This window comes from Leucoraja erinacea, unplaced genomic scaffold (genome assembly GCF_028641065.1).
Source record: "Leucoraja erinacea ecotype New England unplaced genomic scaffold, Leri_hhj_1 Leri_994S, whole genome shotgun sequence".
Taxonomy (NCBI): Eukaryota; Metazoa; Chordata; class Chondrichthyes; order Rajiformes; family Rajidae; genus Leucoraja; species Leucoraja erinaceus.
Window position 1 is genome coordinate 32,937 of NW_026576943.1, and position 26,952 is coordinate 59,888.

The following is a 26,952-nucleotide window of genomic DNA, read 5'->3' on the forward strand; positions in this document are numbered from 1 at the left end:
GGAATGGGTGATGTTTCGGACTGAGACCCTTCTAACTCTCTTGAAAACATCCAGACAATTGGCCTCCACCAAGGATACTGCGTTCTGTGGCAGATAATTCAACAGATTCACAACTCTCTGGGTGTAAAGGTTTTTCCTCATCTCGGTGACACTCAGGATAGTGGCACTAGTCAGAGAACTGCGGAGGGGTGGGGTGGGAGGGGATGTGGGTGGAGAGAGAGGCAACACAAGGGTTATATAAAGTTGAAGGAACCTATTACAAGCCAGCTTGCAGCATCTGGTGACCAGTGGTCACCTACTACGTGAGCGACTGTTTCTGCACATTAAGACCGGAAGTGAAAGTGTATTTTCACGGAATTCATTCTAATATCGTGTGTAGAGATCACTGGAGAATAAATAGCCTTTCTCTGCAGATATTGCCGCTGGCGTTGGAGTCGATTCTTGTGTTTGCTGAAAGGAGTCTTGGTACCACTCAGCTCCTAGCGCCGGGGGTTGTGTCGGTCCAGTGAGGTTCTGTGTCAGGGAGGAACTCCAAGCAAGACCATTCGTCCCATCGCCAACGCTGCAATCCCTTTACAGCTGCAGACGGTCGCTTCTTCGATCGGTGAGTGATGCAGGTTCGTTTCCCAGAAATGGACAAGAAACGAAACTTGCGGGAATCTTCAGCTAAAAGGTCTCGACCCGAAACATCATGTTGGCGGGTGTTGGCAAGTTGGGCCGAAGGGCCTGTTTCCACGCTGTAAAATGCTATCACTCTATGACCCGAAATATCGTCTGTCCATTTCCAGATGCTGCCTGTTTCTCCAGCACTTTGTGTACTGCTCATGTATCAGGGTATCTACAGTGGGGGTGTGTATCCATCTGTGTGTGTGTTTTGTTTTAGTGCTAAAGGCAGGGGTTCATCCTGACCACAGCACTAACAATGGACCTTTGCCTCGGTGTACAGTAACTCCACAGGGACATATTTTTTCGTTTAGTTTAGACACACAGAGCGGAAACAGGCCCTTCGGCCCGCCAACCAGTGATCACCCCATATACTAGCATTATCCTGCAAATGCTAGGGACAATTTGACATTTGTACCGACGCCAATTAACCTACAAACCCGCACGTCTTTGGAGTGTGGGAGGAAACCGGAGCACCCGGAGAAAACCCACGCAGGGAGAACGTGTAAACTCCGTACAGACAGCACCCGTAGTTGGGATCGAACCCGGGTGTGTGGCGCTGTAAAGCAGCAACTATACCGCTGCACCACTGTGTAGTGTCTCCATTAGACCACAATCAGGTAAAGCAAGAACTGAAGGCGTGTTGGGATTTATAGCATGAAACAGCAGGGCTTTGAGCGGTGAGGGTACATGTTATGCGTAGGCAGGAACTGCAGATGCTGGTTTACACCACAAGACAAACACAGGGTGCTGGAGTAACTCAGTGGGATGGACGGCATCTCTGGAGAGTGTGTAGGAAGGAACTGCAGATGCTGGTTTAGACATAAAAAGCTGGAGTAATTCAGTAGGTCAGGCAGCATCTCTGGAGAGAAGGAATGGGTGGTGTTTCGGGTCGAGACCCTTCTCCAGTACTTTGTTTCAATAGATTTCACTTTCTTTTTGAAACCCCCCCCCCAAAGCTCCAGTTAGAACACAGCCCCGCTTCGGTCTCTGCGTTTGTCGCTTTGGATGCACGTTTCCTTTTTAGTAACAGATCTCCGGATGGTTGTGGGGGAGATATTGATTTATAATGGCGATATCGCGTCACGCAAGGAGCCATGAGAGGCGGGAGGATTGCATGTGTTTGACTCCGGCTCAAGCCTGCAATCATTGGTGGGCGAGTATTTTCTTTACTTCAAATGTAAACTTTGTTCGGAATAAAGAAAAAAAAGATGTGCAGACAAAAATACTCTGCAAACCACTTCTGACATTCTCTATATATTTAATATAATCATGCTATGCACCTTGTCTATAAAGTGTGTTTTTCAAAACTATTGATTCTGTTTTAAATGCCCCACAGCCTGTCTGCCTGGAAGCATCGTCCGAATTGTGCAATGACTTCCTGCACTTCTTTATCAATAAGGTTGTTTCTATAAGGGCTCTTATCTCAGCTCCTGCCTCAGACCCCTCTGTTCCGGCCCCATGCCTGGTGGCATTCGATAAGTTTGTGCCTCTGACATTGTCGGGTCTAGAGGATGTGGTTAGCCATATCAAGCCGTCGGGTTCCCCCTGTGATGCTGTCCCTCCTCTTCTTTTAAAGAGGTTTTCCCGAGTATAAGGCAGTCGGTCCTTGCCATCATAAACAGCAGCTTGTGTTCTGGGGTTGTCCCCGTAAATTTTAAACATGCAGTAGTGCAACCACTAGAAACATAGAAACATAGAAATTAGGTGCAGGAGTAGGCCATTCGGCCCTTCGAGCCTGCACCGCCATTCAATATGATCATGGCTGATCATCCAACTCCGTATCCCGTACCTGCCTTCTCTCCATACCCCCTGATCCCCTTAGCCACAAGGGCCACATCTAACTCCCTCTTAAATATAGCCAATGAACTGGCCTCAACTACCCTCTGTGGCAGAGAGTTCCAGAGATTCACCACTCTCTGTGTGAAAAAAGTTCTTCTCATCTCGATTTTAAAGGATTTCCCCCTTATCCTTAAGCTGTGACCCCTTGTCCTGGACTTCCCTAACATCGGGAACAATCTTCCTGCATCTAGCCTGTCCAACCCCTTAAGAATTTTGTAAGTTCCTATAAGATCCCCTCTCAATCTACTAAATTCTAGAGAGAGTATAAACCAAGTCTATCCAGTCTTTCTTCATAAGACAGTCCTGACATCCCAGGAATCAGTCTGGTGAACCGTCTCTGCATTCCCTCTATGGCAACAATGTCCTTCCTCAGATTTGGAGACCAAAACTGTACGCAATACTCCAGGTGTGGTCTCACCAAGACCCTGTACAACTGCAGTAGAACCTCCCTGCTCCTATACTCAAATCCTTTTGCTATGAAAGCTAACATACCATTCGCTTTCTTTACTGCCTGCTGCACCTGCATGCCTACCTTCAATGACTGGTGTACCATGTCACCCAGGTCTCGCTGCATCTCCCCCTTTCCCAGTAACCACCACTACTTAAGAAACCTGGCCTGGATCAAACTGTTCTGGCCAATTTTAGGCCGATCTCCAAGCTGCCATTTATCTCTAAAATCATGGAGAAAGTAGTTTATGCTCAGCTGAAACTCTTCCTGGACGAGCACAATATTCGGGAGGTTTTCCAGTCTGGATTCAAAACTATGCATAGCACAGAGTCGGCTCTGCTAAGGGTTTTAACGACATCCTCCTGGCAAACGACTCTGGTAATTATGTGGTTCTTGTCTTGCTGGACCTATCTGCCGCCTTCGATACAGTGGACCATGGAATTTTAATTTCCCGATTACAGCACCAAGTGGGCATCTGTGGCAGTGCCCTGAGATGCCCTGCCCTATCTAGCAGACAGAACCATGCGTGTAAGCCTTGCTGGCTTTGAATCCTCCTCCGCTCCCTTGGCATATGGGGTTCCACAGGGCTCAATTTTAGGGCCCCTGCTCTTCTCTCTATACTTACTTCCTCTGGGCTCAATTTTAAGGAGGCATGGCATCTCCTTTCACTTTTACGCAGATGATAGCCAGTTATATATGCCACTCAGGAAAGACGACTATTCTCTAAAATCACTTCTGTCTTGTCTTGAGGACATTAAGTCCTGGATGGCCTTAAACTTTCTGGGACTTAATGAAAAAAAGACAGGTGATTTTGTTTGGCCCCAATGGCTGCCGTGAACCTCCCTTTGTTGACTTGGGTCCACTGGCATTGTCCGTAAAGCCAACAGTTTTAAACCTGGGTTTTAGGATGGACGGTGATTTTAAACTAGATAAACAAATAGGCGCGTTGGTTAAGTCCAGCTTCTTTCACCTAAGGAAGCTGGCAAAGGTGAAGCCCATTCTCGAGCGCCAGCATTTTGAAACAGTAATCCATGCCTTTATTACATCTAGGCTGGATTACTGTAACGCACTCTACTCTGGAGTCTCACGAGCTTCATTGGCTCATCTCCAGCTGGTTCAAAATGCTGCCGCTCTCCTTTTAACCGGAACGCGAAAGAGGGAGCACATTACGCCAATTTTGGCCTCCCTTCACTGGCTCCCAGTGCACTTTCGAGTTCATTTTAAAATTCTTTTATTTGCTTTTAAATCGTTGAATGGGCTCGCCCTGCCTTACCTCTCTGAGCTGCTCCTGCCCGGTGCCTCAGGTCAGCTGATCAGCTGCTCCTTGAGGTACCAAGTTCTAAGCGGAAGCTCAGAGGGGATAGAGCCTTTTCTGTTGCTGCTCCAGCACTCTGGAACACCTTGCCGTTGCACATCAGACAGGCCCCCTCACTGTCCATCTTCAAATCCTCCCTAAAAACTCATTTTTATTCTCTGGCTTTCGACACTGGCTGAGATTGCTCCTGTTTTTAGTGCTTTTAATGTCTTTTAATTTTTACTGTTTTATAGTCCTTCGTTTTACGGTTTTTAATGGTTTGTAATAACTTTTTGACCATGAGTCCACTTTGTGGCAACTGCAGTTGTTTAAAGTGCTTTATAAATAAAGTTATTCTTATTATTAAAGAAAACACAAAGGTAGATACAAAAAGCTGGGTCAGGCAGTATCTCTGGTGAGAAGGAATGGGTAGACACAAAATGCTGGAGTAACTCAGTGGGTCAGGCAGTATCTCTGGAGAGAAGGAATGGGTGATGTTTGGGGTCAAGACCTTTCTTCAGACTGATGTCAGGGGAGCGGGAGGTACATAGATAAGGAAGTGTAGAATAGATCATTGTTAGTTGGGAAAAGGTAACAACCAGTGACGGAAATGGGTTTTAGGAACTAGGGGTACCATATGGTTTGTGAGACTGAGGTTGGGAAGTAGGGGGTAGGGGGATTTTTTTAATGTGCGGTCATAACCATGTAATAGTACAAGAATGCATAACTTGTTTATTGTGTAATACAGTTTATTGTGTATTATGTCATAGCTGCTTTCTTGCATCTCTCTCTCTCTCTCTCTCTCTCCATATTGACTCTAGCCATCTCTGCTTCGGTGATTGGTCACAACGCCCCTCGGAGACCGTGTCTGATTGGCCGTTGAGTGACCAGCGCATTATGTTATTGGACACAATGACCTTGGAGACAGCGACTGATTGGACGGGAGGAGACCGATTTGTTGATTGGACGGGAATTTTAAGGGAAGCTGATTGGTGATTGGACGCAACCTCCTTAGAGACAGCGGTTGATTGGCCGCCAAATAATCGGGCACAAAAAATTGACAAATAGGAAAACAAAAAAATCGGAATTCCGATTTAAATCTGATATAAGGTTCTGATATAAAACAACAGATTAAAAAAAAATAATCTAACCCCATTAATTCACTCAAGGTGTATTATGATGTGTTCTACAGTATGAAATGTACAACAAAACTTGCACTTCCAGAGTCATCTATCGTGTTGTTTCTTCAGTGGACCACGGATATATTTTAAGAGCAAAACATAGAGTGCTGGAGAACTCAGCAGGTCAGGCTGGATCTATGGAGAGTCCGAAGAAGGGTCTCGACCCAAAAGGTCACATATTCCTTCTCTCCTGCCTGCTGCCTAACCTGCTGAGTTACTCCAGCATTTTGTGTCTATCCATGGAGGGAATGGCTAGGTGACGTTTAGGGTCGGGTCCTTTCTTCAGGCATTATTTAATGGTTGGGAAATATTGTAAATTTCACTTATTTAAATATGTTGTTACGAATATAACTAGTAGTGTGGAAGAAAATTCCATGAGCCATAATTGCCACATACATACCCAAAAGTAGGAATGTAGAAAGTTACAGTGTGTAAAAAAAAAAAGATATTACGAGCTTTGTAGTCTCCTTGTACCAATCAAACGGCAAACTCAAAATTCTATATTTTGAAAATTGACAAAGCAAAAAGTAGCATTTTCTCTAGAAAGGCTTATCCTAACATAATTTATCGGAAGGCTGTAATTTTCAGTCAGGACGCATATATCATTCAGTCAGTGAGCTCGCGGTCCAGTCCTTCTCTATTACCCCCCTAAATAAAAACAAAGTGACAATGCCTCTTCAAGGTCTACTAATCCACCGGTAGCTTCAGCTGAAGGGATTTGGCCCTCGGGCAACGCTATGAATTTATGTGAATTTAAATAATCCGATCCGAATCGTTCAAATGCTACAACCACAACGTGATAAATAACACGAAATAAAACTGAAGTAAATAAAGGCAAACAGAAGAACTAACCTTGAAGGAGAGAGAGAAAACAGCACACATAAAAAAATTAAATTTTAATACATATAACATCCCTAAATGATGGATACAAATTACTAAATAATATGGGTGGACAAGAATGCAGGAGAAACTCAGCGGGTGAGATGCTGCCTCGCCCGCTGAGTTTCTCCAGTATTTTGCCTACCTTCCAATGTTCCAGCATTTGCAGTTCCTTTCTAAAATAGGGTGAATGACTGTATAAGTGGGTGAATGAATGTACCTGCACACCAGGAAGAAGCCCGTGCTTGTGGACCGGAGCCCTTAATGACAGTAAGTTTTAAGAAATTCGGCCATGAATTTTATTCAAAGGAAAACCCCGTCATTAATACTTGGTCAAAACACAATTACATTTACTGAGGAATGTGGATCGACGTATAGATGACACATTGTATAATTACGTGTTAACTACTGGCTGCTAACAAGTGCTAACAGTGGTAGTTAACAAACTCTTTTCGTCTCATGGCCGATGCAGTGGTGACTCGATTATCCATGGTCGTCTATAACAAAATCTGTATTTAATAGCTCTGACTCCCTTCTTGTACAGAAATTGGACATAAACTGGAAACTGAAAAGTAGGGGTACGCCGTCCCCCTGCGTAACCCCCCCCCCATTTCCTTCACTGGTAACACCAAAGCAAACTGAGATAAAATATAAGTGGTCGGTAAACTGGGAAGAGGGAGGGATGGAGAAAGAGGGAAAGCAAGGGTTGATTGAAGTTCATTAAGTCAATGTGCATACCGCTGAGGTGACAGTTTTGGATCGAGACCATTCTTCAGACCTTTGCTACAGTTGTGGGCCACTTGCTTTGTTTAGTCATCAAGTGAGACAGTGTGGAAACAGGCCCCACATCTCAACCTGCCCACACCGGACAACATGCCCCAGCCACACTAGTCCCACCAGCCTTCTTCCCATAACTACTGACACCCGAACTAACCAAGAATCTATCTATGCCTGCCTTAAAAATATCCACTGACTTGGCCTCCACGGCCTTCTACAGCAAAGAACTCCACAGATTCACCACCCTCTGACTGAAGAAATTCCTTGTCCTGAAGGGAAACTGGAATAGAGGTGGGGATGGGTCAAAGACTGGCAAGTGATAGGTGGATACGGGTGAGAGGGCTTCTCATCTCCTTCCTAAAGGAACGTCTTTTAATCCTGAGGCTATGACCTCTAGTCCTAGACACTCACACTAGTGGAAACATCCTCTCCACATCCACTCTTACCAAGCCATTCATTATTCTGTACATTTCAATGAGGTCCTCCCTCATTCTTCTAAACTCAAGACGTTAAGAATGGTCCATATCTCTCCAAACCTGTCCTATCCATGTACCTGTTTGTTAAGAAACAGTTGTGATCCCTGCCTCAACTACCTCTTCTATCCGCTTGTTCCATACACCCACCACCCACTGTGTGAAAAGTTTATCCCTCAGATTCCTATTTAATCTTTTCCCCTTGGAGAGAGTGGATGTGGAGAGGATGTTTCTACTAGTGGGAGAGTCTAGGACTAGAGGTCACAGCCACAGAATTAAAGGACGTTCTTTTGGGAAGGAGATGAGGAGGAATTTCGTTCGTCAGAGGGTGGTGAATCTGTGGAAATCTTTGCCACAGAAGGCTCTGAAGGCAAAGTCGGTGGATATATTTAAGGTAAAGAAAGATTCTTGATTAGTACGGGTATCAAAGGTTATAGGAAGAAGGCAGGAGAATGGGGTTATTAGGGAGAATGGTGGAATATACTTGATGGGCCAAATGGCCTAATTCTCCTCCTATCACTTGTGATCTTCACCTTGTTTCCCTTCCCTTGTTTGAGGGGTATCTCCACTGGACCCTGCCCCCCAATGTCCAGCAGCGGAAGGACCCGAGACAGTGGTCCTCCCCCATGGAGCCTTGGCGTTGGCTGCACCAAGCTTCAGTACATCCCTCAACACGTACTCCTACAGTCTGGAGCGGGTCAGTTTGTATGTTCTCCATGTGACCTGCATGGGTTTTCTCCGAGATCTTCACTTTCCTCCCACATTCCAAAGATGAACAGGTTTATTGGCTTGGTATAAATGTAAATTGTCCCTAGCGTGTGTTAGTGTGCGGGGATCTTGGCCGCCACGGACTCGGTGGGCCGGAGGGCCTGTTTCCACACTGTATCTCTAAACTGAACCTTTTTGATCAGATCTTCAAAAAGCCGTACGTCGAGTGGATTCAGCTTCATATTTTATTCCCTTTTCTGTTTCAGATCACTGGATTTTGTTGACTGTCCACTTCCGGTTTAGTGATGAGTGCAAGTAGTGATGAAGGACCAAGTCATAGTGGAGCTGATATTTTACATTCCAGGAATGAATACAAGGAAGTACCTTCGATCGAGTCCATCACATTGGACGGATCACGGGAGCAGGTTAAGACAAAAGACAGACAATGCCACTATAATTCAGACAGACCAAAGAGAATTGCCCTGAAACTTCTTGAACAAGCTCAATTAATAACCAGAGGAAACCCTTCCATTTACAAGTTCAACCTAGAAAGGGAGGTGTTTAATCAGTCCGTGCAGCTTGTGAAATACTCCTTAGGAAAGCCCACCACTATGCACAAGATGAAGACAATTATGTTGCTGGGGGCAACTGGATCAGGAAAGACAACCCTCATCAACGGGATGATCAACTACATCTTGGGCGTGGAGTGGCGGGACAACATCAGATACCAGTTAATACAGGAGGAGACGGGAAAATCCCAGGCTGAGAGCCAGACTTCCTCCATCACTGCCTACCATCTCCACCACCAGGCAGGGTTTAACATCGACTGCTCTCTGACTATCATCGACACGCCAAGGTTCGGGGACACCAGGGGCATCAGCCGGGATCAACAGATCACTGAGCAAATCCGCACGTTCTTCACTTCCCCACAGGGCATTGATCAGATCGACGCGGTCTGTTTCGTCGTCCAAGCATCCTTGGCTCGCCTGACCCAGACACAGAAATATGTCTTCGATTCCATCCTTTCCATTTTTGGCAAAGATGTCGCGGAGAACATTCAGATAATGGTGACATTCGCGGACGGGCAGCGCTCCCCAGTTCTGGAGGCCCTGATAGCCGACGAGGTACCCTGCCCCAAAGACAAAAAGGGATTGCCAGTACACTTCAAGTTTAACAATTCTGCCATTTATGCCCAGCGTCCGACCTCTGGTGACGAGGGCAGATCTGACGACAGCGGGGAAGTGGATAATGACTTTAACCTGATGTTCTGGAAGATGGGGACAAACAGTATGAAAAAGTTCTTCACAGCTCTGAGCATGATGCAGGCGAAGAGCCTGTGCCTGACCAGAGAGGTTCTGAATGAACGTAGCCAGCTGGAGTCTGTAGTGGCCGGGTTGCAGCCTCTGATCCAAGCAGGGTTGACCAAATATGAGGAACTCAAGAAAACCCAACAAGTTCTGGACCAAAACCAGTCCAAACTGGAAGAAAATAAGGATTTTGAGTACGAGGTCGATGTGACTGTTAAAGAAATGAGGAAACTTGGCAGCGATGCTGAATTAATAAACAACTGTACGGTTTGTGAATACAGTTGTCACGACCCCTGTCCGTATGCAGGTTATATTTTCAACTACTGGTGTACATCAATGGACATACGGGGAAATTGTGTAGTCTGTCCGGGGAAGTGCGGTGTGCTAAAACACGTGAGGGAAGAGTATAGGTATGTCTGTGTAACAAAAAAAGAGAAAAAGACGTACATTAAACTGAAGGAAAAGTATGAGAAGGCATGCGGTGAGAAGATTAGTCTGCAGAAGGTTATGGAGAAACTTGAGCAGGACTTTGCTGAGGTGGAGAACACAGTGCAGAATCTGATTCAAGAATTATCCCAGCGCAATAGACGACTTGAAGAAATAGCCCTGAGACCAAACACGTTGTCCACCCCGGCTTATATTGACCTCCTGATTCAGGCTGAGAAAAATGAGGGGAAGCCCGGCTTCATTGAGCGAATTCAGGCACTCACCGCTTTGAAGGAGTCGGCAGCGGTCAGAGATCAAATCGCTAACAATGAGAAGCTGTTACCAGAGTATTCAAATGAAGGTGCGGCGGGAGGGAAAAGTACTGGAGAAAATTTAAAGAAAAAAATATCAAACATGAAGAATTGGTTCTATTCCAGTAACTGAGAAACATTACAACTGTTTTCCAGTGTGTTTCACTCAACCGATACACAAATCCTCATTCTAATTCCTCGTCCTTCTCCTCCCCCATCTGCCCATTGCCTTTCACACCAAACCTTCCTTCCTCGAAGCTGCCTCCTTCTCAACATATTCCCATAGGGCCTTTATCCGAGGAAGGCTTTGCTGGCAATAGAGAGGGTCCAGAGGAGGTTTACTAGAATGATCCCAGGAATGAGTGGGTTAACATATGATGAGCATTTGACGGCACTGGGCCTGTACTCACTGGAGTTTAGAAGGATGAGGAGGGACCTTATAGGAACTTACCAAAGCGTGAAAGGCCTGGATGTGGAGAGGATGTTGCCACTAGTGGGAGAGTCTAGGACCAGCGGTCACAGCCTCAGAATTAAAGGACTTTTTTTAAGAAGATGAGGAGGAATTTCTTTCATCAGAGGGTGGTGAATCTGTGGAATTCATTGCCACAGACAGTTGTGGAGACCAAGTCGATGGATATTTTTAAGGCAGAGATAGATAGATTCTTGATTAGTACAGGTGTCGGGTTATGGGGAGAAGGCACGAGAATAGGGTTTCGGACGGAGAGATAGGTCAGCCATGATTGAATGGTGGAGTAGAAATCTACGTTTTAAAAATGTCCATTGACTTGGCAATGAATTCCACAGATTCACCAGCCATCCAACATTCCTCCTTGTCTCTTTTCTAAAGGAACGTCCTTTTATTCTGAGGTTCTGGCCTCTGATCCTAGACTTTCCCACCAGTGGAAACATCCTCTCCACATCCACTCTATCCAGGCCTTTCACTGATTCGGTAAGTTCCAATGAAATCTCCCCGCATCCTGCTAAATTCCAGCGAGTACAGGCCCAGTGCCGTCAAATGCTCATCATAGGTTAACCCACTCATTCCTGGGATCATTCTCGTAAACCACCTCTGGGCCCTCTCCAGCACCAGCACATTCCTCTTCAGGCATGAGTGTTAGGTATGACGCTATCTGCTAAGGCGATAATTGCTCGCAATAATCCAAATGTGGTCTGACCAGCACCATATAAAGCCTCATCATTACATCCCTGTTTTTGTATTCTAGTCCTCTAGAAACAAATGCTTCCCCAAACAAAGCTCTTCCCTCTGTGCAAGTGTACAGCAGTCCTATGTATCAGCTTTATTCCCCATACCTTCTCTACGATTCACTTTAGGTTCAGAGGCCTGGAATTACCTGGTTTATCCCCGCTGCCCTTGTCGAATAAAGGGACCACATTTGCTGTCCTCCTGACTTCTTGTACTTCAGTCGTCAAAGTGAACAATAAGAATCTCTGCCAGACTCAAAGCAATCTCCTCCCATGGTAGTCTGGGCTACATCCATCGTAAATCTCCTCCAAGGTATATAATATTTCCTTTTGAATGGTAACATGTTCTAAGGTTCAAGAAATGCAATTTCCTTCCCTTCAGTAAATACAGAGCAGAGGTCAGAGTGAGGCCCAGTGCAAATTGGCGGAACAGTACCTCATATTTCACTTGGGCAGCTTTTAACAGCGGTATGAATTTTGACTTCTCTAATTTCAAGTAATCCTTGATTACCCTCTCTCTCCATCCCTCCCCCTTCCCAGTTCTCCCACCAGTCTGACCGTCCCCGTATCTGTTTGTTTTGTTGGCACCATCTCCTAGCTAACAATGATCTATTCAGTCTGAAAAAACATCACCCATTCCTCGTCTCGAGAGATGCTGCCTGACCTGCTGAGTTACTCCAGCTTTTTGTGTCTATCTTCGGTGTAAACCCGCATCTACAGTTCCTTTCTACACAGGGTAGAGGTACTGATTTCAGACTTCACCTAAACCTGTGGTTCCACATAGAGATGGGTCCCGAATGGGTCCTATCCTTTTACTGGTTACACATAAAATGCTTTGGACCAGTCTTTAATATTGTCTGCCAGTGATACTTTTATGTCCCTCTTTGCACTTATAATTAATTTTTAATTACCGCTCTATACCTCTAACACCAGAAGTATTCACACTGGGTGGTACAGTGCCATAGCGGTAGAGTTGCTGCCTCACAGCGCTAGAGACTAGGGTTCGATCCTGACTACGGGTGCAGTCTGTGCGGAGTTTGCACGTTCTCCTCGTGACCTGCAAGGGATTTCTCCAGGGTCTCCGGATTCCTCCCACACTCCAAAGACATACAGGTTTGAAGGTTAATTGGCTGCTATCAATGTAAATTGCCCCTCGTGTGCGTAAGATAGCGTTAGTGTGCGGGAATCGTTGGTCGGCGCGGTCTCGGTGGGCCGAAGGGCCTGTTTCCCTGCTGTATCTCTAAACTAAAACTAAACTACATCTTGTGGTTTTACATAGAGATTGGTCCCCAATGGGTCTTATCCCTTTACTGGATCATCATAAAATACTTTGGACCTGTTCTTAATCTTGTCTGCCAGTATTACTTTGTATTGCTCTACTTCTAATACAATTTTATTCCCTTTTACTTCTAAATACTTCCCCCTTGTAATTCAATTCTAAATAATTTTTCTCTTCCAAAACCAATAGGTAGCAATGTTACAACATTTTGAGATTTAAAAAATCAAGCCTGCAATTTACCCCATCAGATAAAGCATAAAAAGAAGTTTAATTTGACACCTAATTCACTTTCATATCTCAAGTATTTAAAAAGTTATGGCCATTTTCATACTCGGAAATTAGCATCTTGTTCCCTATTGATTTTCTATGGACATAACAAAAAAGCTGTGATCGTGGACAGTCAAAAGCCCATAATCTTCTTAAAAATTAAGAGAACTGAATGAAATTTTCAGTTATCATAGATTGAACTATAAAATAATCTTACTTGGATGACCTGAAATTAAAGCATATAATTAGTTAGTTACCCAATTGTAGCTAATTTCAAACTTCAATTACTAGATCTAAATATCTATCCATTTCTTAATAAATGATTAACATTTTTAAATAGCCTAAGTGTCCAATTAATATTCACAAATAATTCACAATAAAACATGATTTTTAAATCTCATTTACATTAATTCATAGGTCAAATGGAAGGAATTTAGTGTTCATTTGCTGTAAATAAATGCCCATTTAAATCAGCTTTCAAGTCTGATCCTGTGGAACGAGCTGGTTTAGAACGATCACATTGCGGTGGATTTGTGCCCCCAAATGCCGAGAAAAATAGTGCGGGATATAATGGGCCCAAAATATTAAACTTTGTATAAAGGGATCTTAAGAAGCCCTTTTTAATGTAAAAATAAACAACTTACCTTCTGTTGTCTGCTGTATGAGACCCTGCCAGTTGCCAGTGGTCGCAGGTTTAGAGGTTAATTTTTAAACTACTATAACAATTATATAAAGCCTTTAAAACTAATAATAGCTGAAGCGACTGGGTCTTCCTGCGATTTTTCATTAATAATTGACTAGGCTGAACATCCTCGATTGGAACAGCCTAGAGAAAATCGCGTTTTAAACCCGCCCCCTCTAAACGGCGCCAAAATCGCGCACACCCGCAGCGACAGATTTTCAGCTACGCTTCAGGTAGGCTTTGCAACATACCTACAATAGGATAAATGGCAGACATCGGTAGTGTGACAACAATTATATCTCACCTGAACCAGACATTATTCTGTCTGAAGCCACAAAGATTCCACCGAGTGGCGCCTTTCCTTCTTTGTGTTTTAATTGTATGTGTTAAATGTATGTTTTTAGTGTTCTTTAGTTTGTTTCATGGGGGGGGGGGACTTTTTCTAGTCTCTTACCTCGACGGGGATACGATTATGTTCCATATCGTATCTCCGTTCACATACTAACACCGAGGAGTTGGCGGCCTTTGCTGGAGACCAAATTTGAGTGCTCCTACCGTGGTCGCCTACGGGGCTTTCACATCGCAGAGCCCGTGTTCCCTTTGCCATCCAACCGTGGGTGTTTGCGGACTTAACATAACGGAGCTCGCGGTCTCTGGTCAGAGACTGACTGCGGGAACTCAACGCTGCAGGACGTTCGACCGCCCCAACACGAGGGCTTCGACCGCCGGCCACAGGAGTTTCGATCGTCCCGATTTGCGGATGGTTCAACTGCCCCGACCGAGGGAGAATAAAGAGGAAGAAGATTGGACTTAGCTTTGCCTTCCAACACAGTGAGGAATGTGGAATCCACTGTGGTGGATGTTTATGTTAACCATGATGTAGTTGTGTGCCTTGTTGCTTTTTTTCCCTTGTGGGTGTATGGTAATTCACATATCACTCTACCTTAATTGGTACATGTGACTATAAATATCTTTGCAGATGCTGTAGTTTTGTTTAGAACAAAGTGTTGGCATTAATTCAAAGGGTCAGGCAGCATCTCTGGAAGACATGGATAGGCAACGTTTCAGATTGGGACCCTTCTTCAGACTAATGTAGGGGAGAGACAGCTGGAAATAAAGTTGGGGGGGGGGGGGAATACTTGACAGGCTTTGTCCTGCCCCATCTCTTCAGCTTCCTCCTGCCTATTTTGAAACGTTACCTGTCCACATTCTACAGAAATGTTGCTTGACCCGCTGAGTAACTCCTGTACTTTGTATGCTATGCATTATCCTTTCAGAAGTAATCTGTAACTTTCCAACAGACTATTGTTTCAGATGATACATTAATGCTTCCGCATTTTAAAACATGTATGCCTGGTTGACATTGTATTGCAATTAATATTTGGCTTATTCCAATAGAAACTAATTTTTGAATTAAACATCATAGATGCACTTGGATTAATTAACGTGTGTGTGTGTGTGTAAACTTTGATGCTTTGTTGGGAAATCAGGTTTGTGTTCTGGGAGAATTGAGTAGAGTCACCAGCAGATACAAATCAAGGAGAATGAACACTCTCTATTGAGGGAGGACATCACATCTTCCCATCTCCATCCCGTTCCACCTTCCGCAGAGACCGTTCCCTCAACTCCCTGGCTAACTCGTCACTTCCCAGAAAACCACCTCCTCCCCAGGTACCTTCCCCTGCAATGCAGTAGATGCAACACCTGTCCCTGTACCTCCTTTCTCGAATCTGTCCAGGGACCCCAACGGTCCTTTCAGGTGATGCCGAGATTCACTTGCATCTCGTCCACACTGATCTGTTGTATCCGCTGTTCAAGATGTGGACTCTTATACATTGGCGAGACAATATGTAGACTGGGCGATCGTTTCACTGAACACCTTCGCTCAGTCTGCCTGGACCTAACTGATCTCCCAGTTGCTAAACACTTTAATTCTCCTTCCCATTCCCACATTGACATTTCTGTCCTAGGCTTCCTCCATTTTTATAGTGAGGCTAAAAGCAAATTGGAAGAACATCTCATATTTTGCTTGGGTTTCTCTAACTTCATTTCTCTAACTTCTCTAAATTCACGCAACCCCTGCATTTCCTCTCTCTCCACCCTCCCCCCACCGAAATTGCACCAGCTTCTCGTTCTCACCCAACAAACAGCCGACAATGGCCTGTGTCCTTTATCATCATTAGTTTTTTTTGCATATCTTTCATTCATTGTTCTATATCTCACTACATCACCATCTATCTCTCTCGTTTCCCTTTCCGGCTAACTCTCAGTCTGAAGAACCCCGCATTTTAAAACATGTATGCCTGGTTGACATTGTATTGCAATTAATATATGGCTTATTCCAATAGAAACTAATTTTTGAATTAAACATCATAGATGCACTTGGATTAATTAACGTGTGTGTGTGTGTAAACTTTGACGCTTTGTTGGGAAATCAGGTTTGTGTTCTGGGAGAATTGAGTAGAGTCACCGGGAGATACAAATCAAGGAGAATGAACATTCTCTATTGAGGGAGGACATCACATCTTCCCCATCTCCATCCCGTTCCACCTTCCGCAGAGACTGTTCCTTCCGAAACTCTCTGGTTAACTCGTCACTTCCCACAAAACCACCCCTCCCCAGGTACCTTCCCCTGCAATGCAGTAGATGCAACACCTGTCCCTGTACCTCCTCTCTCGAATCTGTCCAGGGACCTCAACGGTCCTTTCAGGTGATGCCGAGATTCACTTACATCTCCTCCACACTGATCTGTTGTATCCGCTGTTCAAGATGTTGACTCTTATACATTGGCGAGACAATATGTAGACTGGGCGATCGTTTCACTGAACACCTTCGCTCAGTCTGCCTGGACCTAACTGATCTCCCAGTTGCTAAACACTTTAATTCTCCTTCCCATTCCCACACTGACATTTCTGTCCTAGGCTTCCTCCATTTTTATAGTGAGGCTAAAAGCAAATTGGAAGAACATCTCATATTTTGCTTGGGTTTCTCTAACTTCATTTCTCTAACTTTTCTAAGTTCACGCAACCCCTGCATTTCCTCTCTCTCCACCCTCCTCCCCCCCCCGCACCAAAATTGCACCAGTTTCTCGTTCTCACCCAACAAACAGTCAACAATGGCCTGTGTCCTTTATCATTATTAGTTTTTTTTGCATATCTTTCATTCATTGTTCTATATCTCACTACATCACCTACTATCTCTCTCGTTTCCCTTTCCGGCTAACTCTCAGTCTGAAGAACCCGAAATGACACCCGTTCCTTCTCTCCAGCGATGCTGCCTGTCCCGCTGAGTTACTCCAGCTTTTTGTGTCTACTCTCTCTTGAGTATTGATCAGGACATCTGAAAAGAGGGAGGCAGAACAACATGTGTGTTTCCATCAGGCAGGATCAGTGAGGGAACGGTAATGAAGAGGCAACAGAGAGCAGGACCGGATTTAGATGAAGAGAGGCCCTAAGCTGTTCCATTTGTGAGACCCCTCCCAATACCCCACCCCCACCACTAGAGGAAGATGGTCCACCAGATTGACACCGATTTGCAGCCGAGTGTGGCCAATGAGATAAGGGGTTGGAAAGCTGTGCGTATTTATTTATTTATTTATTTATTGCCAGTGCTAGTGTCGAGTTATTGGTTTAAAACACTATTATTCTGAAATGGAGGGCAAGGATAATTACTGAAGGGTTGTTTAGAGACTACAGTGCGTTGTGACAGGCCTATGACAGTGTCAACAATATTATACACCTTGCAGGGCTCTCACTTAATTATTTTTCTCTGTTGTCAGCCGGGCAACCTTGGCAGCTTTTTATGTTGCCAAATAACAGTTTAGGTGGTCATTTAAGATGGCTCGCATGATGTGTGCGATAATGTGCTCGGACGAAGTGGGTAGTTACCAGTCGAAATTATACTCAATGAAGCATTCACATATTATTTCTGCTTCAAATAAAGTCACAAGCTAAACATATTCACCAATCAGGACATGATATATACCACAATGACATGCAGCAAAATTATAATACAGTATCTCAACTCTTTTTACACGTTGCAATGAATGCAATTTCTATTATTTCTTCCCACTTCCAAAGGGCCTGTTTCCATGCTGTATCTCTAAACTAAACTAAACTAAACATTGGTATGTAATTGGACGGTTAAAATAATATACACCAATCTTTCCCACTCGTCACTTTAATTTCATGTTTCATGTATTTTGTGTGTTTATGACTGTTGTCAGATCAATTTCCCTCCTGGGATAAATAAAGTTCAATTGTATTGTATCGTATAGTATCGTACTCTGTCTCTGTAACTAAACTAAACTAAACACTCCGAACCCTTGCCATCTATAAATCACCCCTCTCTTATCCCCCATCTAGACACCTCCCCCTCATTCATTTCTTTTCAATCTCATCTCTATCACCCTCCCTCCCATCTGTCATTCCTCGACTCGTATGAGTGAGGTGGGCGGTCGAGAGTGTAGGGGGAAGGAACTGCAGATGCTGGTTTACACCAAAGTTCGAGTAACTCAGCGGGACAGGCAGCATCTCTGATGGGAAGGAATGGGTGACGTTTCGGGACGAGACCCTTCTTCAGACTGAGACTCAGGGGATATGGAGATATACAGAGATAAGGAAGGTTAAGGTGTGGAAATGAAACTAAACTAATGTTGCACACCAGACCACAATCTCTATCCATGTGGTCTTGGGATTTGTGTCTGATTCAGCAGAGTCCAATTTCATTTCTTCCTTGACTACTCTTTTGTGGGCAAGGATTACTGACTTTAGTTTTGTCTTAGAGATACAGCGCGGAAACAGGCCCTTCGGCCCACAGAGTCCATGCCGACCAGCAATCCCCGCACATCAACACTATCCGACACACACTAGGGACAATGTTTCCATTTATCAAGCCAATTAGTCTACAAACCAGTACGTCTTTGGAGTGTGGGAGGAAACCGAAGATGGTAGGCATGCAGGTGCAGCAGGCAGTAAAGAAAGCGAATGGTATGTTAGCTTTCATTGCAAAAGGATTTGAGTATAGGAGCAGGGAGGTTCTACTGCAGTTGTACAGGGTCTTGGTGAGACCACACCTGGAGTATTGCGTACAGTTTTGGTCTCCAAATCTGAGGAAGGACATTATTGCCATAGAGGGAATGCAGAGACGGTTCACCAGACTGATTCCTGGGATGTCAGGACTGCCTTATGAAGAAAGACTGGATAGACTTGGTTTATACTCTCTAGAATTTAGGAGATTGAGAGGGGATCTTGTAGAAACTTACAAAATTCTTAAGGGGTTGGACAGGCTAGATGCAGGAAGATTGTTCCCGATGTTAGGGAAGTCCAGGACAAGGGGTCACAGCTTAAAGATAAGGGGGAAATCCTTTAAAACCAAGAAGAGAAGAACTTTTTTCACACAGAGAGTGGTGAATTTCTGGAACTCTCTGCCACAGAGGGTAGTTGAGGCCAGTTCATTGGCTATATTTAAGAGGGAGTTAGATGTGGCCCTTGTGGCTAAGGGGATCAGGGGGTATGGAGAGAAGGCAGGTACGGGATACTGAGTTGGATGATCAGCCATGATCATATTGAATGGCGGTGCAGGCTCGAAGGGCCGAATGGCCTACTCCTGCACCTAATTTCTATGTTTCTATGTGGGAAAAATCCCCTCGCAGGTCACGGGGAGAACGTACAAACTCCGTACAGACAGCACCCATAGTCAGGATCGAACCCGGGTCTCCAGCGCTGCATTCGCTGTAAGGCAGCAACTCTACCTCTTCGCCACCGTGACCACCCTTCCACTGGAAGAGAACATGAAGTCTCAGTCTGCAATATCTTACAAAATGGGGACACTGATAAGAATCTATCTCTGTGAACCGCAGTGTCAGTCTCTGCAGGTTGTGGATTAATTGGGTCACGGTTAACAACACAAGACAGGAGATGGAGGCCGACAAAACTGTGGCAATGCCCTGCAGAATGGTGGAGGCACGGTGGTGCAGCGTTCGAGTTGCTGCCTCACAGTGCCAGAGACCCCCGGTTCGATCCTGACCACGGGTGCTGTCTGTACGGAGTTTGCACGTTCTCCCCGTTGACTGACCAGATCACTCGCTCTTGCGATTTGGGTTTGGTTCAGCACTGTACGTTTTCACATCTTCCTGCACCACCCTTCCCTGGGCAAGAGTTACTGAGTTCTTCTTGTGAAACCACCTCAAAGACAAACTGAAGTCTCAGATTGAAATATCTTTCAAAAGTAGCACTGATAAGAATCTAACTCTGCCACCCTGACTACAGTGAGCTGCAATGTTCAAGTCTCAGCAGGATGTGAATTATTTGTGATTAACACCAAAAGACAACAAATCGAGGTGTACATGCGTTGGAAAGTCCCCTGGAGCCCATGTAAATTGTCCCTAGTGTGTGTGGGATAGTGTTAGTGTGCGGGGATCGCTGGTCGGCACGGACTAAGTGTGTCGAAGGCCCTGTTTCCACACTGTATCTCTAAACTAAACACACTATGTTTTTATCTCTTAAAATATTTTTGCAGAGAATGTATAAAAGGACTGGACAAGCTAGATGCAGGAAAAATGTTCCCAATGTTGGGCGAGTCCAGAACCAGGGGCCGCAGTCTTAGAATAAAGGGGAGGCCATTTAAAACTCAGGTGAGAAAAAGCTTTTTCACCCAGAGAGTTGTGAATTTGTGGAATTCCCTGCCACAGAGGGCAGTGGAGGGCAAACCACTGGATGGGTTTAAGAGAGAGTTAGATAGAGCTCTAGGGACTAGTGGAATCAAGGGATATGGGGAGAATGCAGGCATGGGTTACTGATTGGGGACGATCAGCCATGATCACAATGAATGGTGGTGCTGGCTCGAAGGGCCGAATGGCCTCTCCCTGCTCCTATTGTGTGACATTAAACTCAAAGATGGACACAAAATGCTGGAGCAACTCAGCATCTCTGGATCACCTATTCCTTCTGTCCAGAGATACTGCCTGTCCCGCTGAGTTACTCCAGCATTTTGTGTCTATCTTCGATGTAAACCAGCATCTGCTGTTCCTTCCTGCACATGTTAAGCTCAGTGTTGTTTGCTGCACTTTGTCTGAAACAAACAGCACAATGATCTTTATCAACTCTGTCTCTCTATAACCACACTTGGGATGTAAATCTCACTGGGAACACATACAAGCAGACTGAACCACATAACGTGTAAACACTCTACCTAATCCCTTGCATTATTCACACCACAACATCTTCACCTCAACTCAAAACCAAATAACTGGGAATTCTTCATTTTCAAGCTGTTTTCCGGGAAATTATTGCTCTGTATTTAACAAGGGCGGCACGGTGGGGCAGCGGTAGAGTTGCTGCCTCACAGCACCAGACTGGTTACACATGTTGATCAACCCAACGTCAGCGACCAGGTAGTGAGAAATTGAAAGGAAGATGCTTGTAAATCACGTGACCTGGAGTCTGACTGGGTAACTTTGACAACATGTTATACCCTGGTCAACATGAGGAGCGACAGACTGGTCCCACCAAGATGCAGCACAGAACGCCACAGGAAATCCTTCTTCCCTGTGGCTATCAAACTGTACAATTCCTCCCCCTTCTGTTGTAGAAACATAGAGACATAGAAACAGCATAATAGGTGCAGGAGGAAGCTATTCGGCCCATTCATTGTAATCATGGCTGATCATTCATAATCAGTAACCCGTGCCTGCCTTCTCCCCATATCCCTTGATTTCGCTGGCCTCTATCTAACTCTCTTTTAAATACATCCAGTGAATCGGCCTCCACTACCTTCTGTGGCAGAGAATTCCACAAATTCACAACTCTCTGGGTGAAAACGTTTTTTTCTCAGCTCAGTTTTAAATGGCCTCCACTTTATTCTTAGACTGTGGCCCCTGGTTCTGGACTCCCCCAACATTGGGAACATTCTTCCTGCATCTAGCCTGTCCAATCTATATTACTAAATCTCTGATCTTGACCGCTTTTGGCCGACTGTGCTGTGATTTCCGAGAGAACGCCACCACTTACGGCCGTCATGTTTGGCCACCTCGCTCAGAGCCCCCCTCCACCGTATGAGTGCGGAGGATTTTTTCCGTCGATGAAAAATGAGAGAGATATTAATGTTTTTACAAAATTCCCCATTCTCTCTGCTGCCCCCGCTGGCGGCAGGGGGAGGGACTATAAAACCAGGAAGTGTCGTGCCTCATTCAGTCTCTGCCAGACCAGGAAGCGAGAAGGTCACGGCTCTCTGAGCTGCGAATAACACTGAAAGCACATCTATTCCACGGTGAGTCCCCTGTAAAGTGGCTGCAGCCCTTTTTAACAAGTTTGTGTTCACAAAATGAATTTTGGTTGTCGGGTGTCTGCAGCCCAATTGTTTGCCTCGCCTTTTTGACAGGTTTGTGTTCACAAAATGAATTTTGGTTGTCGGGTGTCTGCAGCCTAATCGGTAGGAAGCTGCATTTGAATTTGGTGGCCTTGCACCCTGCTTGAAATGGAATGAAACTGCACTTGAATTTGGTGGCCTTGCACCCTGCTGAAAGTGGCATGAAACGGCACTTGATTTTGGTGGCCTTGCACCCTGCTTGAAGTGGTTGGAAATTGCATTTGAATTCAGTGGCCTTGCACCCTGCTTGAAGTGGAAGGAAACTGCACTTGAATTCAGTGGCCTTGCACCCCGCTTGAAGTGGAAGGAAACTGCACTTGAATTCAGTGGCCTTGCACCCTGCTTGAAGTGGTAGCAAACTGCACTTGAGTTTGGTGGCCCTGCACCCTGTTCGAAGTGGTAATAAAATGCTCTTGAATTTGGTGGCCTGGCACCCTGCTTGAAATGGTAGGAAAATGGATTTGAATTTGATGGCCTTACATCCTGCTTGAAATGGAATTTCAAGGAAAAGCCGCGAGTCAAATGCCAGCCCACCAGCCGTGAGTGAACTGCCAGCAGATCAGGCTTGAGGGACTGAGCTGCCACCTCAAGAACCCATACCCGTGCTCCAGAAAGCCCCCCCCACTGGCCACCAATATTGAAAATTGGTGGAGAGGTGGAATATTGCCTCGGGGGAATCAGCCCTCCCATGTGAATATGGAACCCACCGGGTCCCAATTAGTCTAGTAATATCTATTTTTTTACACACTGTAACTTTCTACATTTCTACTTTTGGGTATGTACGGCAATTATGGCTCATGGAATTTTCTTCCACACTACTAGTTATATTCCTAACAACATATTTAAAAGGTATGAAATTTTTGATCTTTCCCAACATTTTAAAAATTGCCTGAAGAAGGGACCCGACCCTAAACGTCTCCTAACCATTCCCTCCATAGATAGACAAAAAATGCTGGAGTAACTCAGCGGGTCAGGCAGCATCTCTGGAGAAAACGAATAGATGACGTTTCTTCGGACTCTCCATAGATCCAGCCTGACCTGCTGAGTTCTCCAGCACTTTATGTTTTGCTCTTAAAATAAATCTGTGGTCCGCTGAAGAAACAACACGATAGACCACTCTGGAAGTGCAAGTTTTGCTGTACATACAGTAGAAAACATCGTAATACACCTTGAGAGAATTAATGGACTTAAATTATTTTTTTAATCTGTTGTCTAGAATTAATCGATACCCGCCCTATGTACCTTATATCAGATTTATTTGGAATTCCGATTTTTTTGATTTCCTATTTGTCAATTTTTTGTGCCCGATTATTTGGCAGCCAATCAACCGTTGTATCTAAGGGGGTTGCATCCAATCAGCTTCCCATAAAATTCCCATCCAATCAACAAATCCTCCCGTTCAAACAGCCGCTGCCTCCAAGGGCATTGTATCCAATCATATAATGCGCTGGTCACTCGGTGGCCAATCAGACACAGTCTCCGAGGGGCATTGTGACCAATCTCTGACCAGCTTCCCTTAAAATTCCCGTCCAATCAACAAATCAGTCTCCTGCAGTCCAATCAGCCGCTGTCTCCAGGGTCATTGTGTCCAATCCCATAATGCGCTGGTCACTCGGTTGCCAATCGGACACAGTCTCCGATCGGCATTGTGACCAATCACCGACCTGCTTCCCTCACCGAAGCAGAAATGGCTAGAGTCAAAACTGAGAGCGATGCAAGAAAGCAGCTATGACATAATACACAATAAACTGTATTACAAATACACAATAACAAAGTTATGCATTATTGTACTCTTACATGAGCGCAATTTAATTCTGAGGCTGTGACCTCTGGTCACCAGGGGAAATATCCTCTCCACATCCACATCCACGCTATGCCTTTCACTAGGAGGGAGGGGTGTCGTTAATATGAAGTGCTCAGAACTGGGTTCCAGTCCATGCATTGAACATTAAGGGCTGGGTTCAGATTTACGGAGCCAAACAACGTCATTAATTGTAGTAGTGTCGGCGCTTGCTTGCCGAGGGTGGCACAGCAGTGGCGAAACATCCTCTCTACTTCCACTCTATTCAGGCCTTTCACTATTCGGTAAATTTGTGTCTATCTTTGGTGTAAACCTGCATCTGCAGTTCCTTCCTGCAGATTTTCTCCAGCAGTTTGTTTATAGACAACAGCTGCAGGAGTAGGCCTTTCGGCCCTTCGAGACAGCAGCACCAATCATGGCTGTTCATCCACAATCAGTACCCCGTTCTTGCCTTCTCCATATCCCTTGACTCCACTATCTTTAAGAGCTCGAAGAGTTCTATCTAACTTATCTATATCTATATTTTGTTCCAACATCCACTGTCTGTTTTTCACTGCAATTTCTCAACTCTGTGGCTTTATGTGAGCTCAAACCACTGCGCGGTACCTGCTAGTTTCCTTTCCTGTGTTGAGACCCTTCTTCTAACTCTCTCTTGAAAACATCCAGAGAATTGGCCTCCACCAAAGATACTGCGTTCTGTGGCAGAGAATTCAACAGATTCACAACTCTCTGGGAGAAAAGGTTTTTCCTCATCTCGGTGACACTCAGGATAGTGGCACTAGTCAGAGAACTGGGGAGGGGTGGGGGTGGGAGGTGATGTGGGTGGAGAGAGAGGCAACACAAGGGTTATATAAAGTTGAAGAAACCTATTACAAGCCAGCTTGCTGCATCTGGTGTGCACCGCCCTGGTTTGTGGTCACCTACTACGTGAGCGACTGTTTCTGCACATTAAGACCGAAAGTGAAAGTGTATTTTCACGGAATTCATTCTAATCTCGTGTGTGGAGGTCACTGGAGAATAAATAGCCTTTCTCTGCAGATATTGCCGCTGGCGTTGGAGTCGATTCTTGTGTTTGCTGAAAGAAGTCTTGGAACATCTCAGCTCCTAGCGCCGGGGGTTGTGTCGGTCCAGTGAGGTTCTGTGTCAGGGAGGAACTCCAAGCAAGACCATTCGTCCCATCGCCAACGCTGCAATCCCTTTACAGCTGCAGACGGTCGCTTCTTCGATCGGTGAGTGATGCAGGTTCGTTTCCCAGAAATGGACAAGAAACGAAACTTGCGGGAATCTTCAGCTAAAAGGTCTCGACCCGAAACATCATGTTGGCGGGTGTTGGCAAGTTGGGCCGAAGGGCCTGTTTCCACTCTGTAAAATGCTATCACTCTATGACCCGAAATATCGTCTGTCCATTTCCAGATGCTGCCTGTTTCTCCAGCACTTTGTGTTCTGCTCATGTATCAGGGTATCTACAGTGGGGGTGTGTATCCATCTGTGTGTGTGTTTTGTTTTAGTGCTAAAGGCAGGGGTTCATCCTGACCACAGCACTAACAATGGACCTTTGCCTCGGTGTACAGTAACTCCACAGGGACATATTTTTTCGTTTAGTTTAGACACACAGAGCGGAAACAGGCCCTTCGGCCCGCCAACCAGTGATCACCCCATATACTAGCATTATCCTGCAAATGCTAGGGACAATTTGACATTTTTACCGACGCCAATTAACCTACAAACCCGCACGTCTTTAGAGTGTGGGAGGAAACCGCAGCACCCGGAGAAAACCCACGCAGGGAGAACGTGTAAACTCCGTACAGACAGCACCCGTAGTTGGGATCGAACCCGAGTGTGTGGCGCTGTAAAGCAGCAACTCTACCGCTGCACCACTGTGTAGTGTCTCCATTAGACCACAATCAGGTAAAGCAAGAACTGAAGGCGTGTTGGGATTTATAGCATGAAACAGCAGGGCTTTGAGCGGTGATGGTACATGTTATGCGTAGGCAGGAACTGCAGATGCTGGTTTACACCACAAGACAAACACAGGGTGCTGGAGTAACTCAGTGGGACGGACAGCATCTCTGGAGAGTGAGTAGGAAGGAACTGCAGATGCTGGTTTAGACATAAAAAGCTGGAGTAATTCAGCGGGTCAGGCAGCATCTCTGGAGAGAAGGAATGGGTGATGTTTGGGGTCAAGACCCTTCTTCAGACTGATGTCAGGGGAGTGGGAGGTACATAGATAAGGAAGTGTATAATAGATCATTGTTAGTTGGGAGAAGGCAAAACAAACTGAGAAAAAATGTAAGTGGTCGGTAAACTGGGAAGAGGGAGGGATGGAGAAAGAGGGAAAGGAAGAGTTACTTGAAGTTCAGGAAGTCAGTGTGCATACCGCTGGGGTGTAAGCTGCCCAAGCAAAATATGAGGTGCTGTTTCATATTCAAGAGGAATATGTTTCATAAGGAATAGGTGACAGTTTTGGAAAGAGACCATTCTTCAGACCTTTGCCACAGTGACTAGTGGGGTACCGCAAGGCTTGGTGATGGGACCCCAGCTATTTACAATATATATGAATGATTTGGACGAGGGAATTGAATGCAACATCTCCAAGTTTGCGGATGACACTAAGCTGGGGGGCAGTGTTAGCTGTGAGGAGGATGCTAGGAGGCTGCAAGGTGACTTAGATAGGTTGGGTGAGTGGGCAAATGCATGGCAGATGCAGTATAATGTGGATAAATGTGAGGTTACCACTTTGGTGGCAAAAACAGGAAAGCAGACTATTATCTGAATGGTGGCTGATTAGGAAAAAGGGAGATGCAACGAGACCTGTGTGTCATGGTACATCAGTCATTGAAAGTAGGCATGCAGGTGCAGCAGGCAGTGAAGAAAGCGAATGGTATGTTAGCATTCCTAGCTAAAGGATTTGAGTATAGGAGCAGGGAGGTTCTACTGCAGTTGTACAGGGTCTTGGTGAGACCACACCTGGAGTATTGCGTACAGTTTTGGTCTCCTAATCTGAGGAAAGACATTCTTGCCATGGAGGGAGTACAGAGAAGGTT

The 26,952-nt window shown here is 45.3% G+C and overlaps 1 protein-coding gene across 2 annotated transcripts; it reads left to right on the plus strand.

Moving 5' to 3' along the window:
* The first annotated feature begins 366 nt into the window (after positions 1-366).
* LOC129695228 (uncharacterized) lies at positions 367-26,349 on the plus strand. 2 transcript variants are annotated; one of them, XR_008723128.1, is made up of 2 exons: positions 367-604; positions 24,947-26,349. XR_008723128.1 is itself a non-coding variant. In XM_055632003.1 (2 exons), exon 2 carries the CDS (start codon positions 8,571-8,573, stop codon positions 10,440-10,442), a length of 1,872 nt encoding a protein of 623 aa, XP_055487978.1. In that variant the 5' UTR covers positions 371-604; positions 8,532-8,570; the 3' UTR covers positions 10,443-16,771. The 2 variants fall into 2 exon arrangements, 1 of the variants encoding a protein (XP_055487978.1); XM_055632003.1 differs by lacking the exon at positions 24,947-26,349 and adding an exon at positions 8,532-16,771 and having other exon boundaries at positions 371-604.
* The last annotated feature ends 603 nt before the right edge of the window (positions 26,350-26,952 follow it).